This window comes from Lepidochelys olivacea (assembly GCF_965140295.1).
Source record: "Lepidochelys olivacea isolate rLepOli2 genome assembly, chromosome: 8".
NCBI lineage: Eukaryota > Metazoa > Chordata > Testudines > Cheloniidae > Lepidochelys > Lepidochelys olivacea.
In genome coordinates this window covers 100,957,702-100,968,705 of record NC_140418.1, presented here as the reverse complement: position 1 = coordinate 100,968,705, position 11,004 = coordinate 100,957,702, and the positions used below count along the sequence as shown (strand labels likewise).

The 11,004-nt window shown below is 48.0% G+C and overlaps 1 protein-coding gene across 2 annotated transcripts in view; it reads left to right on the top strand.

Moving 5' to 3' along the window:
* Positions 1-4,665: 4,665 nt before the first annotated feature.
* The window catches only part of SLC5A9 (solute carrier family 5 member 9), a 47,660-nt gene continuing 41,321 nt past the window's right edge, over positions 4,666-11,004 (top strand). For both annotated transcript variants that reach the window (XM_084635782.1, XM_084635780.1), the window contains exons 1-2: positions 4,666-4,727; positions 10,163-10,362. In XM_084635782.1, the coding sequence (XP_084491908.1) occupies positions 10,234-10,362 (129 nt within the window). In that variant the 5' untranslated portion in view covers positions 4,666-4,727; positions 10,163-10,233. The remainder of the gene's footprint in view (positions 4,728-10,162; positions 10,363-11,004) is intronic.

Sequence of the window (11,004 nt, the reverse complement as noted above, 5' to 3'; positions counted from 1 at the left end):
ACAGAGCAATCGCTCCGTAAATACGACATGATGGGTTCCCACTCACTTTGCCTCTCAGTTTCAACCAAGCTAAATTTACTCTTTCCTAAAATGATTTTTCTAGCTGGCCACTGCTGCAAATTCAACCTGAAACTCTGACTGCGTCCTTCTTTCCTTCATCTATGAGCAGTAATGAAGACTTCGCTGTGTGGGGAATGAGGCAGAGTAGAATCCAGTTTAGTCACCTGTAGCTGAGTTGGCTCTGCAGGGCTTTGTTTGTGTCACTAAGTGAGCAGATGGGAGTGGAAGTCACATGTTTGAGCCAGATTTCACTCTCAGTTACACCAACCTACAGTGACTCAGTTGACCTCCACAGTCCTAATTACATGACAATCAATGCAGAGGGACTTCACTGAAGCAATGATCTTGGTAGTTACGCGGAGTCAATCCAGGGAAACACCACTGAACTCAGCATGCTGAATTCTAGTCTCGTGCCGTGTTTATGCCAGTGTGCTCCTATTGGCTTGATGGAGTTATACCTGATTTACACTGGTGCAAGGATAGGGTGACCAGATAGCAAGTGTGAAAAATCGGGAGAGGGGGTGGGAGGGTAATAGATGTGTCCTTAAGAAAAAGCCCCAAATATCAGGACTGTCCCTGTAACATCAAGGAGGACTTGTGGCACCTTAGAGACTAACAAATTTATTTGAGCATAAGCTCACGAAAGCTTATGCTCGAATAAATTTTTTAGTTTCTAAGGTGCCACAAGTCCCCCTTTTCTTTTTGCGGATACAGACTAACACGGCTGCTACTCTGAAACCTATAAAATCAGAACACCTGGTCACCCTAGGCAAGGAAGACCAGAATCAACCCTGATCAAGTTACTGCATATTTATGCTGATGCACAATAACTGAGATCAGAATGAGGCTTGCAGAGAGCAGAAAGAGGACGTTTTAATTGCATTCACTTCTCTGACATCAATGGAGCTGTGACAAATTACCCCAGCTCAGGTTCTGACCAATAGTATCTAGTGGCATTTAGTTCCCCTCTGAGTTTTTTGGCTGTGGATAGCATTTTGCTAGTGACCATGACGATCTCCTGGAGGAAACATGCTGACCTTGCACTGTACGTGCCAGATGAACATGTCTGCGGATATATGGGCAGGATAGGCCTGGAAAGACTGCCTTGCATGCTGACTATGCTGGCATCGCCTCTGACCATTAGCATGCCCCGAAGAGAGAGAGAGATCCTGGATGCCTTACAGCCACTTTACAGCCAGAAAAATGGTGCCCAAAGTTTGGGGGACACACTGTGCTTCCAGGAATAATACCCTGGCAGTCACTTTCTGATTTCAGCGCCGGGCCAGCCTGTACAGTGAGACACGGGAGAAAACTTTGGCACCTCTATATAATGAGGGGAAACTAAGCGCTAATGATGGTGCAGATTTAATACCATGAAGCTTGATTGCTGTAATGCTCTCTCACTTAGTGCTCACAGCAGGGACTCTCCCTGGCTTGAGCTACCATGACCAGGAATCACCCCCCGCCCCCGTATTTGACGCTGACTGTTGAGGAAGTAATGGATTGTCTTGCAGCTGGCCCTGTTGAATTTCGTGCCCTTTCCTGGTGTGGGAAGGACCTCCAAGGGCAAATCCACCCAGCCCACCGCTGCGAGCTTCCCAGCCCAGTTTGACAGACTTGGGCTTGCACTAAAATTCTGAAACGAGCTGTGTAGACCATGCTTCAAAGTTGTGACTCGAACTGGCACTCAGGTCTCTGTATCCTAGTGGGAGTGGTGGGCTTCAGAGCCCGAGCTGCAACCTCAGAGCACCATCTACACCACGGTTTTTAGAGCACTAGCATGAGCCGCACAATCCCAAGGCTGTTGACCCGGGCTGGGAGACTTGCTGCCACGGGCCGTGTAGATGTACATACCCCTAGAGCCGTGGCTTGATGGCCCAAGCACCACCTGCTCTTTAAGGATCCTGTCATAAATATAAAGGGAAGGGTAAACCCCTTTGAAATGCCTCCTGGCCAGGGGAAAGCTCCTCTCACCTGTAAAGGGTTAAGAAGCTAAAGGTAACCTCGCTGGCACCTGACCAAAATGACCAACGAGGAGACAAGATACTTTCAAAAGCTGGGAGGAGGGAGAGAAACAAAGGGTCTGTGTGTCTGTCTATAGTCTGTCTTGGCCGGGGATAGACCAGGAATGGAGTCTTAGAACTTTTAGTAAGTAATCTAGCTAGGTATGTGTTAGATTATGATTTCTTTAAATGGCTGAGAAAAGAACTGTGCTGAATAGAATAACTATTTCTGTCTGTGTATCTTTTTTGTAACTTAAGGTTTTGCCTAGAGGGGTTCTCTATGTTTTGAATCTAATTACCCTGTAAGATATCTACCATCCTGATTTTACAGGGGGGATTTCTTTATTTCTATTTACTTCTATTTTTATTAAAAGTCTTCTTGTAAGAAAACTGAATGTTTTTTCATTGTTCTCAGATCCAAGGGTTTGGGTCTGTGGTCACCTATGCAAATTGGTGAGGCTTTTTAATCCAACATTTCCCAGGAAAGGGGGGGTGCAAGTGTTGGGAGGATTGTTCATTGTTCTTAAGATCCAAGGGTCTGGGTCTGTAGTCACCTAGGCAAATTGGTGAGGCTTTTTACCAAACCTTGACCAGGAAGTGGGGTGCAAGGTTTTGGGAAATATTTTGGGGGGAAAGACGCGTCCAAACAGCTCTTCCCCAGTAACCAGTATTAGTTTGGTGGTGGTAGCGGCCAATCCAAGGACAAAGGGTGGAATATTTTGTACCTTGGGGAAGTTTTGACCTAAGCTGGTAAAGATAAGCTTAGGGGGTTTTTCATGCAGGTCCCCACATCTGTACCCTAGAGTTCAGAGTGGGGGAGGAACCTTGACATATCCTCAGGTAACCCCTCTAAGATGGAAGGAGGTTTTTCATTCTGCCCTCTGATGACCCGCTCAAGAGGGTCTGGGAGGCAACCGTCGATCGCTGGATCATGGTGTATGCATAAGAGGCCTAGCCAGGTGCGTGATGAATCTGCTTGTGACTGACAAGCCCTATTCGAGAGCAACACCGCTTGTTACAAGTTTCACTGATCCGTGTATTGTCTGAGTTGGACTCCAAGATTACAGCACATTGCTTTCTTCTTTCTCGCTTTGCTTCCATCCTCTGGGTCAAAGCCGCTTCCTGGTGAGCTGCGCCCAGTGCCAGATGTTCCCTCCCGGCTGAACAGGATTCTGTGCGCTCCTCCCAGCTTTCCACATTGACTTCATATCATTTTTACACACACCGTGATACTGCCATAAAGGGCAACCCCCATCACAAACCTCACTGTACAAAATATTCTTAGAGGTACGATCTCCTTCCATTCTTCTGATGTGACCAAGCCCATCGCAAGTCCTCTTCTTATTAAGGGGGTATTAACTTAATAAAGGGTCTGATCCTGCTAAATTACTGTCCGCTAAGACTGAGCTAAATCAGGGCCAGATGCTCAGCTCAGCTATACTGATGTCACTTCAGTTGAATTGCTATGGATGTAAACCAAATTTACACCAGAGCGGACTTTGATTTTACTCAAGCTAAACTCCCAATGAGCAAAGACTAAGAAAAAACAAAGGGTCGGATGAACTGCCCAACATTCCAGAAAAACCCAAAGGAAGGATTTAATAATAATGCCTTAGGTAGGAGGTTAGGTGTGCAATTGTCCTCTTGGACTGTCTTGGCTATGCTGTCATTTATAGATATGTTAGTTCTCCATACATTTATAAAGCCACTAATTATCACCGGAGCTATTTGCTGACGGTTCTGAAGTAGCTCCATAATGAAGAGGAAGCCCATGTATTTGTTAACCTATGGAAAATAATTGCCTGTCACTTAACCGAACATGCTTTGCCCCTGAAACACTTGCTCTTTAGCACTTTTTTAGCTGCACTTCTTGAAATGCCACTTGTAATTTCCATTCCCTCGAAGGTCTCTTTCTCTGCTGCTGTGACGAGAGCTGAAAACTATACTCCTCAAGAGGAGACAAATGTCCTTCCAGTTTTGCTGCTGTGAAAGGATAGCAAATAATATTAAACATAGTTGTGTTGGTTTAGCAAGACCTCATGGAGGCAGATACACTGAAGTCAATAAAGTCGGGCTGATTTACACCACTCCCGCACTGGCCCTATAACATTTGTGTCAATGTCTCACACAGTTGCACTAGGCGATGGAAGTTATATTACCCCCTCACATGCTAGCTCTGTTAAACTTTTACTGTTTCCGGTGCCTGTAAAATTAACACTGATTACCATCCTTAGCCTCTATTGATGCGGGGGTGGGGGACACACATTTGCTCAGGTAATTGACTCAGAAGGTAATTTAATGGCAAGGCGAGCCAGGGAACATGAGATAAATACTACCGCTGGACAAAGCCAACCTGTCAGAAGTCCCAGGTTAAGGTTTGCTGCTCAACGTGTACACAATAAGCCGTCTTTCTGGATGGGTGGCTTGGAATGGATTGGCAACGTGAATGTAAACACTCTGAGCCAAAGCAAATGTGGAGCAAAACAAGTTCATGTCACAGGGCCAGTGCTGGAGGAGGAGGGAAACTGGATTGCCTCATGGGTGTGCCACTGTTTTGCCGTGCCTCCCTCAGGGCACTCCACCTCTGCATCAGGAACCAAAAGGAAAACGGAGGTTATGGGAATACACAGTCCCAGAAGGAAACCCACAGGAGACTGGCTCAAGGTATTGTACACTTTTGAGGCATATTAACAATTACCAGAATTCCTTTGTGGATCGGGAAGGAACTTTATGCATCACAATGTTATTGTCTTTGCACCTTGTGCTCCCCTGTTAACCGTTTAGGGCATTAGACAGGCCAATGTAAATCAGTGTAGCAATGCTGCTGTCAATTGAGAGATTCCCGTTTTCACCAGCAGAGGGTCTCAGCCCTGCATATGTAATTGAAAATCATTATACTTCAGTGGGTTGGAATCTCTTGTGCTTGAAAAGCCTCTTTTGGATAATGGATTTGGTTGGTGGGTTTTGTTTTTGTTTTTTTGTTTTTTTTTGGGGGGGGGGTCGTTGCTTTTGCTAGGAAGCCTTATACAAATGAGGCTTATTGGGGAAAGGCAATTGATTGGCAGCCTGCATTTCCAAGAAAACTAACCTCAAAGCTCTAAGAGATCTTGAGGTGTTAGCATATTGGCACAGAGTGGGGTAGGTGTGAGTCAGCCCATGGTGTAATGGGGATGGGGGGAGAGACAGATCCAAAGAACTAGCGTGCTGCCAAAAATGGCTCCTCGTAGGGAGGAGAAGAGCAGGCAAGCGCTGCCTTGGCACGGCTCAGCTCCTCGGCAGAAAACACCTCCTTGAAACAAGCGACGGACCTATTTGCAATCAGACAAAACTAATTTCAAATAGCAACCCTCGCATTTCAATGGAAGAGTGTAGATGCCAAGGGTGTGTTCTCATTCTTTGGGGAGGGCTCCTTCCAGAGCTGAGGGCCCTGCAGGGGGTTAGCAAGCCCGGCCTCGCATCCCACTCTCTGAGCCAGCAGACTGCCATTTGTTACGCTGGGCTTGGGAAAAGCCTGCCCTGCTCTAGGGCTCTGTGTGCGTGTGAGTCCCTTAGAGAGGGGTCACGCCCGTAATGGAGCAACAGAGGAACTTTTCTTTTTAGGAAATGGCTGGTCCTGAGAGAGGCTGAGCATCGGGGAGCCACTCTGGGCCAATTCCTGAAGTCCATTGATTTGGGGGAGACTCTTGTTTTTATTTTGTGGTTTCTATAGTGCCTTGCAGCCCTGCTCATGGGCCAGGACCCCGTTGTGCTAGGCGCTGTAGGTACAGGATTTAATTCAGTGGGAGCTGCAGCTGCTTGGCATGTCTCCAGATTAGGCCCTTATGCACAGCATAAGATAAATGGACTCAAATCTCATGCACAAGGGTGCACTAGAGTTGCCTGCCGGGGCCAGGAGGGAAATCCACCCACTTGGTGGATTGTCTAGTGTTGCCCAGTTAGCAAAGTGCATTCTGGAGCTGGAATGCTGTGTAGTCACTCTCTTGAGAGGCATGGCAGATCCTGAACCCGGGGACCTCAGCACAAGACTCTTCCACCTGCAGGAAGGGAGCAGCTCCACGGTCGGGAATTCTTCAACAAGCATTTGTTAGCCGGAAAAGGGCAATTTGTCGGAACCGAATCTTTTCCTGGGCAAGGGTCAGCTCTGACCACTCCCCTAGTATGATTTTTTTTTTTTCAAGTTTCAAAATTGTTGAAACGTCCCATTTTGAAACCCATTTTTAGGATCCAAAATGATTTTTTGTTTCACAATGAAATTTAATTTATAGTTAAAAAAAAAGAAGTAAAAGGTGGAAATGGAAATTAAACACTTGGATGGAGATTTGGGGCGGGGCGGGGGAGTTGTTTCTGGATGGGAAACACTTCAAAATCTTGAAAATCCTCCTGGGACAGGAATAGTATCTCCCCCAGCACTCCCCATTACTTGGGCGGAGCAGTAAACTCTTCTCATTCTACGCAGGCAAAACCCCCTGCTGTGGTAGGGTAAGTTACAGGTCATCTTTGCTGCTGGGAGGGAAGCTTACAAATCTGGAATAGCAACCAACTGGACCTCTTATTATTAAAATTGCTGGGGACTGAGCTCCTTGAAACAAGGGCTGAGTACCTCTTGGCTACAACCACACATTAGTGTGTGAGCTCTGGTAATATGCCTACATCCTGACCCAGCACCCTGCTATTTTATCCAAATCCCCCGACCAGTCACATCCCAGATGTGGGTTACGTGGTATCCGTGTTACGTGACTTTAGGAGAAGGAGAAGTAGCCACTGGAGACTGGATTGACACAGCAGCTTGGACATCTTTGAACACTGTCATTTCAGTCATGGAGCTAATTGGAGGTGCCGGCGTTCAAGCCGGGGTGCAGACAAGCCCTTATTCTTAGCCAGTGAGGTGCTAGGGAAGAGGTTTTGTTGGCACTTTGAATCACTACAGTGAAAATCTTCTGTGCAAGTGTAACCCACTCTCGAGTGCATGTTACCAGATGGCCTCTCTGTGCCTCATTTGCAGAGGATGTGAGTCTGTTATTGCCCTCGTTGGAGTGGCTTGGCTCTTTCTCTCAAGCTGTAGCCACTCACACTACACTCTGGAGGTCCCTGGCTCACTCCATGATGTGTCAGCCAAGAAGGTGGCCAGGCTGTCAGACAAGCCCATCAGTTCCATGATGGCTGGGGAGACTTCCCCATTGTGAAAAATCAAGCTGACATCCATGATGGTGTGAGAGCGACCCACACAGCAACTTACTCCCACATCTTTATGGTCTCACGCCCCAGGAGCTCCCAGCTCTTTTTGCTTCCTCCCTTCACTTCACTTCCCTCCCTCCCTTCAGCTCTTAAAGGGTCTCAGATACATTCCTTATTTTTCCCTACGTGCCTACAACTGGTGAAACTGAGGCAACCCATTGAAGTGACTCCCCCTTTGTCAGTGGCACAGTTGTTAAGAATCAGGAATGGCAAGGGCTGGTTTCCTGCTCTAGCCACGAGCCTTGCTCCCTCGCCTTCATCCTCCTTGCGTTGCGCGAGCAGCAGATGTTTCAGGGCAGTTCCAGAAGCTGGAGGAATCAGCTGCTCTTTGAATGTGTCGGATTGCTTTCGTTCCTTTCCCCTGCGGGGGGGGGGGGGGCTACCCTGAATTGGAGCAGCAGCCAGGGAGCAGCAGCCAGGTCCTGCTTGGCTTGAGATTGACAGGATACAGGGCTGCACACCCATAAATGCAGAAGTCCCACCTGCCAGCCAGGGAATGTCCCAAGCTGCACCTGGTGGCACATGGCACTGACAGGATGCAGTGAAGGAACTGGATTTACCAGCTTGCCACACCTTAGAGCAATTACAGCTCCCTGACAAACCCAGAGTGATCTATGCCTGCTCCCCCTACTAATGCCCAGAGACAGCTGCTTTCCCAGGTTCATTCCCCAGCTCTTTGCAGGTGACTGTACTTGATGCTCATGCAAGTCAGGCGAGTTAACTTCGTCAGTGCCAAATATGTATGTGACAGCTCCCAAGACAGGGTAATACAAATGTTACTCCTTGCTATCTGCATTTAACTCCTGTTGATGGGAATGGAATTTAGAAGCTCATATCGAGTGGTCCAGGGTCGCCGTGTGCGGTTTGATTTGATGTCAGGTAGCAGAATACAATAATAATTAAGAGCTTATATTTATACATATAGCAATTTTCCTCCTGAGAGATCAGGAAGCACCTTGCAAACTGCACAGAAATCACTTTAATAATAAATTGTCCTAATAATACTTTTCCCGCTGCTGAAATGCAGCTGGTTCTGGCATGGAATGCTGCAGTTTTCTGCAGGACATAAAACCAGCACACAGCCGTTTAAGGCAGGATGTATGGCCCTGCTGTGGAGAACAGTGCCCGGGGATCTTTAATGACTGCAGGTGGCTAGGCCCTCAGGTTTGTGTCTCATTAACTTGGGTGATTTGCCAACAAGACTCTTTGCTTATGAAGGGCTTGAAAGAAAATTTGCTTATCTAAATAACAGGTCCTGGACTCTCGTTCAATTCAACTCTCTGTTCTCTTCGTGCACCAGGGGGCACTGTGCCATGTATGAATACGTGCCAGCGGCACTCAGGGGTACATTTTTATTTCACCTGCCAGTTATTTGAAAAAAGAAGTTGACGGAGTTTATCTTGAAAAAAAGAAAAAAAAAAGCTAAATTTGGGTCCCAGAGCCAGTGTGGCTGTTTTAAATATGCACTCTGCAGCTTTCGGGACCCTGAGCCTGATCCAACTCCTGTAGAATGGAAAGGCCAACCACAAGCATTCCAAAATCACTTCAGCCCCCCTTCCCCCAACAAATAAGCTTGTCTTTAAAATCATGAATTTAAAAAAAATAATAACTCTTGGGTTCTTTTTATTCTCCTTCTAATTTTTGAGCCTATAAATCACCGTTGGGTCATGTTTTCAAGCTTTTCTCTGCAGCCACGATGGCGGGAAATGTCCTCTTTTTATAATAACTGCTGCTGTTCTCACTTAATCTCGGGACTCCAGCAGCTGGGGATAGAATCATGAGTGTTGACGATGTCACTTCAACAGCAGTCGGAACTAGGGTTGCCAACCCTCCCGGTTTCACCAGGGGTCTCCCAGAATCAGGTCCTATTTCCTGGAGGCTACTGAAGCTAATCCATGAGATTTTTAGGGCACTAAAAGTCCGGCAGTGCAGCAGGGCTAAGACAGGCTCCCTGCCTGCCCTGGCTCTGCGCTGCTCCCAGAAGCAGCCTGTACATCCCTGCGGCCCCTGGGGAGGCAGGGGGTCTCTGCGCACTGCCCCAGCACTGACTCCGCAGCTCCCATTGACTGTGAACTGCGGCCAATGGGAGCTGCAGGGGCAGTGCCTGTCAGGGAGCCTGCCTTAGCCCCGCAGCACCGTCAACCGGGAGCCTCCCGAAGTAAGCAGCTCCCTGCCACAGCCCACACCCTGACCCCTCCTGCCCCAGCCCTGAGCCCCCTCCCACACCCAACCTCCCTCCCAGAGCCTGTACCCCGCGCCCCCACCTGCACCCCAACCCCCTGCCCCAGCCCAGAGCCCCCTCCCACACCCAACCTCCCTCCCAGAGCCCGCCCCCCTGCAAACAACTGCAGCGTGTTTGGTTTTGTGTGATTAGACAATTGGCAACCCTAGCCAGAACAGGCCCTGTACAATTTATTCTTTGTATTGTGATGGAACCTCAGAGTGCAGAAAGTTGGCCCCTACCCCAGTCTAAGTATGTTGTGGGAAGATCTAGTCCCAGCATGTTGTAGGTTCAATTATATTTCCCCAGCCCATATTCTCGGAGTGATTCCTGTTTGGTACCCATCAAAATAAACGTGACATCCTAAGTCCATTTATTCGTTATTTCAAGGTCTTTCAAGTCCCTTTAATCCTGATTCCCTGAACTCGCTTATCTGAGCCACCTTCCAGACCCTGTGAGGGTTTGCCCATCCTTAGCTTGGCATATTACAAGGCAGGATTGAGATGACTGGCTCAGTACAGGATGCCGATGTATGCTGCAGGCAGGGATCCACCAATTGCCCGTGTGCCAACAGTGTTATCTGCCACCCTGTGTTTCTCGATCTCCCCCACTGACACTCTCCCAACCCTGTTAATTATTAAAGGAGAATAATGAAGGAAAACACACATCAAAGTCCAGTGTGAGAGAGAGACAATCAGCAGTTCATTTGCAGCCATGAGCCAGCCCACCCCGGCCACCACAGAGCCACCTGGCCAGCCTGGACAGAGGAACCTTACCTTCGAGGTTGTGGACATCATTGTTGTCATCATTTATTTTGTCTTCGTCCTTGCCGTTGGGATATGGGTGAGTCCGGGAGCTCAATGATTTGCTTCCATTAGGGGACAGAAGACAAGCAGTGTGTATAATCAGCTATGGGCCTCGTGTGTGTGCAAAGATATCTGCTTATAATCAGCCTGCTATTTTATATGTACATAGCACTTATGTAGGGCCAGATAGTAGCAGGACTTGACTGGTATGCTAGGGCGTTGAGAGTAGGAACATTTTCCCCTACACTCCCAGGCAGCTCTGATTCCATTCCCTGCAATCCCCTGAATGGCATTGAGGGAAGGTTAGTGCCACCAGAATTGCAAAGTATCCCATAATGGACTGGGGAGAAGGGGTGAGGCTCCCCATGGAATGGCTGCAGAATGGCGAGCTGGGAGACTTGCCTGGCGTAAGAGGGGGAATGAAGAGAAAAGGACTGAATCGGGCATTGGAAAATTTGGAAAGATGATTATTTGATCCCTATTTTCTTTGACCCAGCCTACTTGGAAGAGTGACCTAGCGGCCTGGCTGGGGAAGCCTTTTTGTACTCCTCACATGTGCACTCACTGGGAGATTGTTAAATGGATTCAGAAGCCCCATCACCCAGTGAGAGGGTAGCTTCTATCCAAGCCGGCAGCCAGCATACATAGGAATGGGGAGAAGGAAAATGGAAAACGTAGG